General features: G+C 37.5%; 1 protein-coding gene across 2 annotated transcripts in view; it reads left to right on the forward strand.

Moving 5' to 3' along the window:
- The window catches only part of LOC120920663 (sodium/potassium-transporting ATPase subunit alpha-2), a 53,274-nt gene extending 46,418 nt beyond the window's left edge, over positions 1-6,856 (forward strand). Inside the window, exons 22-24 of one of the 2 annotated variants that reach the window (XR_005744754.1) lie at positions 2,947-3,038; positions 4,662-5,607; positions 5,732-6,856. Coding sequence is in view for 1 of the 2 variants with exons in the window: in XM_040332868.1 (XP_040188802.1) it covers positions 2,947-3,038; positions 4,662-4,690 (121 nt within the window). In the remaining variant the exon portion in view is untranslated. Of the gene's footprint in view, positions 1-2,946; positions 3,039-4,661 lie in introns of both variants that reach the window. The other variant, XM_040332868.1, reaches the window with a different exon arrangement.
- The last annotated feature ends 852 nt before the right edge of the window (positions 6,857-7,708 follow it).

The following is a 7,708-nucleotide window of genomic DNA, read 5'->3' on the forward strand; positions in this document are numbered from 1 at the left end:
CCTGGTCACATTCAGTTACTTATACTGCTTGGATTTAAAAAAAAAAATACTTATTTTTTTATTTATTTAATGGTGTATTAATGATTGCAGAGCTGCATTTTGTGTCTTTTAATTCTGTCTGGAGTTCACAACTTTAAATAAAACATTTTTTTTATAGAGGACTTAAAATGAGGCCAATAAGAAAAACATGAAGTATCACAAGTAGGAGAATCCCCATGACATGAGGGAGGGAGGATCTATACATGATAGGCTAGTCATGGATTCTGCAGGAGCTTACTATTGCCTCCTTGGTGCAGTGACCTATATATCCAGCAGGGGGAGCTGCTAGCTTGTTATTATTACATAGGAATAGCCAAACAGAATGACCAATGCTCACAAGTTCTGCTTGAAATGATTTAGGATAAGCGCTGCGCAAATTGTTGGCGCTATATAAATCCTGTATAATAATAATAATGATGATGATGAGAGCACTAAATACATAAGTCTGACCAGGGCCGCCATCAGGAATCATCGGGCCCCTTACACAGCTTCAGGCATGGGCCCCCTGGAGCAGAAGAAATTGAGAAGCGGGGGGGGGGCCGCTGCTAATTGTGAATTGAGGAGCGGGGGGGGGGGGGGGGGGTTTTGCCATGAATTGGGGCTGTTGCCCTGGGGACCTCTTGGCCCCTTACAAAAAAACAAAAGGGGGGGGGGTTACCATGCTGGGCCCTGTGGACCTCTGGGCTCTTTAATAAAAATATATATATATATATAATATTTTTTTTTTAAAAGGGGGGCCCTGGGGACCTCTGGGCCCTTTAATAAAAAAAAACTAAAAAAATATATATAACATTTAAAAATAAATAAATAAATAATTAAATAAAAAAAAAACTAAAATATATATATATATATATATATATATATATATATATATATATATATATATATATATATATATATATAAAAGGGGGGTTGCCATCCGGGGGCCCTGAGGACCTCTGGGCCCTTTAATAAAATAAATAAAAAATATAAGAAACAAAAAAACAAAAGGGGGGGGGGGGGGTTACCATCCGGGGCCCTGTGGACCTCTGGGCCCTTTAATAAAAATATATATATATATATAATATTTTTTTTTTTAAAAGGGGGGCCCTGGGGACCTCTGGGCCCTTTAATAAAAAAAACTAAAAAAATATATATAACATTTAAAAATAAATAAATAAATAATTAAATAAAAAAAAAACTAAAATATATATATATATATATATATATATATATATATATATATATATATATATAAAAGGGGGGTTGCCATCCGGGGGCCCTGAGGACCTCTGGGCCCTTTAATAAAATAAATAAAAAATATAAGAAACAAAAAAACAAAAGGGGGGGGTTACCATCCGGGGCCCTGTGGACCTCTGGGCCCTTTAATAAAAAAATATATATATATAATATTTTTTTTTTAAAAGGGGGGCCCTGGGGACCTCTGGGCCCTTTAATAAAAAAAACTAAAAAAATATATATAACATTTAAAAATAAATAAATAAATAATTAAATAAAAAAAAACTAAAATATATATATATATATATATATATATATATATATATATATATATATATAAAAGGGGGGTTGCCATCCGGGGGCCCTGAGGACCTCTGGGCCCTTTAATAAAATAAATAAAAAATATAAGAAACAAAAAAACAAAAGGGGGGGGGGTTACCATCCGGGGCCCTGGGGACCCCCAGGCCCCTGTGGACCTCTGGGCCCTTTAATAAAAAAAAAAATATATATATATATAATAATTTTTTTTTAAAAAAAAGGGGGGCCCTGGGGACCTCTGGGCCCTTTAATAAAAAAAAATATATAACATTTAAAAATAAATAAATAAATAACTTAAATAAAAAAAAATCTAAAAAAAAAATTGTAAAAAAAAAAATATATATAAAAAAAAGGGGGGTTGCCATCCGGGGGCCCTGAGGACCTCTGGGCCCTTTAATAAAATAAATAAAAAATATAAGAAACAAAAAAACAAAAGGGGGGGTTTTATATATATATATATATATATATATATATATATATATATATATATATATATATATATATATATATATATATATATAATAAAATGAAAATAAAAATAAAAAAGGGGGGTTGCCACCTGGGGGCCCTGAGGACCTCTGGGCCCTTTATTAAAAATAAAAAAAAGAAAAGAAAATATATAAAAAAATAAATTTAAATAAAAAAAGGGGGGTTGCCATCCGGGCCCTAGGGACCTCTGGGCCCTTTAATAAAATAAATAAAAAATATAAGAAACAAAAAAACAAAAGGGGGGGGGTTATATATATATATATATATATATATATATATATATATATATATATATATATATATATATATATATAAAAAATAAAATGAAATTATTTTTTTTATAATTTTTTTTAAAAAAAAGGGGGGTTGCCATCTGGGGGCCCTGAGGACCTCTGGGCCCTTTATTAAAAATAAAAAAAAGAAAAGAAAATATATATAAAAAAAACAAATTTAAATAAAAAAAAGGGGGGTTGCCATCCAGGGGCCCTGAGGACCTCTGGGCCTTTTATTAAAAATAAAAAAAGAAAAGAAAATATATAAAAAAAAAAAAAAAAAAAAATAAGGGGGGTTGCCATCCGGGCCCTAGGGACCTCTGGGCCCTTTAATAAAAACAAAAGAATTAAATAAAAAACAATTTGTAAAAAAAATATATATATAAAAAAAGGGGGGTTGCCACCTGGGCCCCTTACGGGTGTTCTGCCTGTACCCCCCTGATGTCGGCCCTGAGTCTGACCAAAGACCACGTTCTCCATGCAGACTCTAATAATGACAAACACCCACAATGCAGCCCATGTGATCTTTGCCTAGGAATGATGGAAATGATAGGTAGGAGCTCAATGAATGCATGACAATGATTTTTTCTTTCCTCTCCTCCTATGACAGGGTGACGTGGTGGTTCTGCGCCTTCCCCTACAGCTTACTCATCTTTGTGTACGACGAAGTGCGCAAATATATCTTACGCCGTGACCCCGGAGGTAAGGACCATCGGCGCTCCAATTCCCCCCGACCTTTCATGTAGACAGATGATCGATATTATATCACTAAACCTTTTTCCCCACAGAGGACTGGGTCATCCCTACACCTCAGTATTCTCTAGTGGCCATAAAGCAGTATTTTCCCAATTGAGGAATTTCAGGAACATACCCCGTTATGGCCACTAGATGGATTTGTTGGTGATAGGAAATCCAAATGATCCCCCCCTCATATGTCTAATATGTGTATTTCCTATGATCGGCAGCTCCATCTAGTGGCCATAATGAGATATTCTCCCAATTTAAGGTATTTCAGGAACATACCGCATTATGGCCACTAAATGGATTTTTGTTGGTCTCAGGAAATCCAAATTATTCCCCTGATATGTCTACCGGTAATATGTGTATTTCCTATGATTGTCAGCTCCATCTAGTGGCCATAATGAGGTATTTTCCTGAAATACCTCAGGAAATACCACATTATGGCCACCAGATGGAGCTGACAATACAATGGTGCCTTGGATTACAAGCATAATTCGTTCCAGAAGAATGCTTGTAATCCAAAGCACTTGTATATCAAAGCGAGTTTCCCCATAGGAGTCAATGGAAACTCAGATAATTTGTTCCACAGTAACTGCTATTGTATGCAGTACCGCATGTGATCAGAGGTGTGGGGGGTCGGAAACACTTGGAGACCGATCGGAGCCGCTCGGGTGCACTCAGAGACACTTAGAGAGGCTCAGAGACACTCAGGAACGTAGTGTTTCTGAGTGTCTCCGAACGGCTCCGAGTGTCACCGGCGCCACTGCACCAAGTGCGGTACTGCACACCACATTGATTTGAATCACGCTTGACAACACTCGCAAACCGAGCCAGGATTAAAAACAAAAACGAAAAGAAAAAAGCGAAACGCTCGTAAACTGCGTTACTCGCAATCCGAGGTATTACTGTAATAGGGAATGCAAATAATCCCCCCTGATATGTGTATTTCCTATGATCGTTAGCTCCATCTAGTGGCCATTATGCAGCATTTTCCTGAAAAACTTTAGAAATACCACATTATGGCCACTAGATGGACTTGCCGATCATAGGAAATGTGAATAATCCCCCTGATATTTCTAATATGTGTATTTCCTATGATCATCAGCTCCTTCTAGTGGCCATAATTGAGCATGTTCCTGAAATACTGTAGAAATTAACGCATTATGGCCACTAGATGGACTTGCCGATCATAGGAAATGCAAAAAAAGTCCTCTGATATGTTAAACATGTGTATTTCTCATCATTGTCAGCTCCATCTAGTGGCCATAATGCAGTATTTTCCTGTATTACCACAATGGGGAAAATACCACAATATAGCCACTAGGTGGAGCTGATGATCATAGAAATTTCACATATTAGACCCATTAGGGGGATTATTCGCATTTCCTATGATCAGCAACTCCTAGATTTGACCCCCTCTCCTTGACTCCTGACTAGACCCCCTGAGACTTATGTCTATCAAGACCAGGGCCCAATCTTCAGGGTCAATAAATGTTTAAAAAGGTAAAGGCCTACTTTATAAAAAAGCAGCACTGAGTTGTCTATTTTTGTTTCAGTTCCTGATTATTATTATTATGTTTCCAGGATGGGTGGAGAAGGAGTCGTACTATTAAGGACTTGGCTTGCCAAGAAGGAACCAGGAACCATCTGGAAAAGGAAGAATGCCGATGCTGTGGATTAGTTGGTTTCATAATACCCTAAGCATTTTTTTTTTTAATCCTGCTGTGTAAGCTCAGGGGGGGGGGGGGGGGGGGGGGGGGGGGGGGAAAGGTTAATGACATGAGCGGGACATAAGCAGTCAAGTCAACTATCATTTTTGGTCCTAAAAGCTTCCCGTACTCGGCAAACGTCAACTTTAACCTTTCAAGAAATGTTATGTCCGTCCTACAAGCTTCCCGTACTCAACAAAGGTCAACTTTAACCTTTCATGAAATTTTATGTCCGTCCTACAAGCTTGCCGGACTCAACAAAGGTCAACTTTAACCTTTCATGAAATTTTATGTCCGTCCTACAAGCTTCCCGTACTCAACAAAGGTCAACTTTAACCTTTCATGAAATTTTATGTCCGTCCTACAAGCTTGCCGGACTCAACAAAGGTCAACTTTAGCCTTTCAAGTAATTTTATGTCCGTCCTACAAGCTTGCCGGACTCAACAAAGGTCAACTTTAGCCTTTCAAGTAATTTTATGTGCGTCCTACAAGCTTGCCGGACTCAACAAAGGTCAACTTTAGCCTTTCAATAAATTGTATGTCCGTCCTACAAGCTTCCCGTACTCAACAAAGGTCAACTTTAACCTTTCATGAAATTTTATGTCCGTCCTACAAGCTTGCCGGACTCAACAAAGGTCAACTTTAACCTTTCATGAAATTTTATGTCCGTCCTACAAGCTTGCCGGACTCAACAAAGGTCAACTTTAGCCTTTCAATAAATTGTATGTCCGTCCTACAAGCTTGCCGGACTCAACAAAGGTCAACTTTAACCTTTCATGAAATTTTATGTCCGTCCTACAAGCTTGCCGGACTCAACAAAGGTCAACTTTAGCCTTTTAGGAAATGTTATGTCCGTCCTACAAGCTTGCTGGACTCAACAAAGGTCAACTTTAACCTTTCAATAAATGTTATGTCCGTCCTACAAGCTTGCCGGACTCATCAAAGGTCAACTTTAGCCTTTTAAGAAATGTTATGTCCGCCTGGGAACTTCCTACCTTTTTCCTAAACAAAAGGTGTTTCTCAAAATTTGCATCTTATTCACCAAAAATTGCCAATTTTTGTAAGAATACTCCAACCAAAATTTACCATCGATATTGCATGATTTTCTAAAAATGTGTTACCCGTTAATTTTCGTTAAATTCTATCTAAAGCCCAAATATTTTTGTTTTGGAATGAAATGTGGAAGAATTTTACTATCTGTATCCCTGTTCCGGAGCTCCACCCTTTCTTTTTGTCCTGGTGGTCATTGTTATAGGGGCATAAAGTCCAAAAATGTCGAAGCTTTCACCAAAACAGGAGGTGGCAGCTAGCATTTCCCTTTGCTTTGAAGAGATTTTCTTCCTGCTGTCCTGACAGATAATGATGGAAAATCTCTTTCATGAACTAAAAAAAGAAAAAACCTAATGGTGGCTCCAACCCCTCACCGCTCCAATCCAAAAATTTTACAAAATCAGCTTTAGATAGACTTTAATGGAAACTTCATGATGTACAGTCATGGGCTAGTGTTGAAGCCTTCTAAATTACGAAATTAGATGTCCAATAAACCACCACCAACGAAGTTAAAGTCAAAGTCAACTATCATTTTTGGTCCTAAAAGCTTCCCGTACTCAACAAAGGTCAACTTTAGCTTTTCAAGAAATGTTATGTCCACCTGGGAACTTCCTACCTTTTTCCTAAACAAAAGGTGTTTCTCGAAAATTTGCATCTTATTCACCAAAAATTGCCAATTTTTGTAAGAATACTCTGACCAAATTTACCATAGATATTGCATGACTTTCTAAAAATGTGTTACCCGTTAATTTTCGTTAAATTCTATCTAAAGCCCAAATATTTTTTTTTGTTTTGGATGAAACGTGGAAGAATTGCTATCTGTATCCCGGGTTCGGGAGCTCCACCCTTTCTTTTTGTCCTGGTGGTTGTTGTTATAGGGTCATAATGTGGTGGGAAGTCCAAAAATTTTGAGGCTTTCACCAAAACAGGAGGTGGCAGCTAGCATTTCCCTTTGCTTTGAAGAGATTTTCTTCCTGTTGTCCTGAAAGATATTGATGGAAAATCTCTTTCATGAGCTAATAAAAAAAAAACCCTGATGGTGGCTCCAACCCCTCACTGCTCCAATCCAAAAATGTTACAAAATTGGCTTTAGATAGACTTTAATGGAAACTTCATAATGTACAGTCATGGGCTAGTGTTGAAGCCTTCTAAATTACGAAATTGGATGTCCAATAAACCACCACCAACGAAGTTAAAGTCAAAGTCAACTATCATTTTTGGTCCTAAAAGCTTCCCGTACTCAACAAAGGTCAACTTTAGCTTTTCAAGAAATGTTATGTCCGTCCTACAAGCTTGCCGGACTCAACAAAGGTCAACTTTAGCCTTTCAAGAAATTTTATATCCACCTGGGAACTTCCTACCTTTTTCCAAACAAAAGGTGTTTATCGAAATTTGCATCTTATTCACCAAAAATTGCCAATAAGAATACTCCAACCAAAATTTACCATCGATATTGCATGATTTTCTAAAAATGTGTTACCCGTTAATTTTCATTGAATTCTAAATCCAAAATATTTTTGTTTTGGATGAAATGTGGAAGAATTGCTATCTGTATCCCGGTTCGGGAGCTCCACCCTTTCTTTTTGTCCTGGTGGTCATTGTTATAGGGTCATAATGTGGTGGGAAGTCCAAAAATTTCGAGGCTTTCACCAAAACAAGAGGTGGCATCTACTGTTTCCCTTTGCTTTGACGAGATTTTCTTCCTGTTGTCCTGAAAGATAATGATGGAAAATCTCTTTCATGAGCAAAAAAAAAAAAAAAGACCTAATGATGGCTACAACCCTTCACCGCTCCAATCCAAAAATTCTACAAAATCGACTTTAGGTAGACTCTAATGCCCCGTACACACGATCGGGATTTCCAACCGCAAAA

This window comes from Rana temporaria, chromosome 13, assembly GCF_905171775.1.
Source record: "Rana temporaria chromosome 13, aRanTem1.1, whole genome shotgun sequence".
Taxonomy (NCBI): Eukaryota; Metazoa; Chordata; class Amphibia; order Anura; family Ranidae; genus Rana; species Rana temporaria.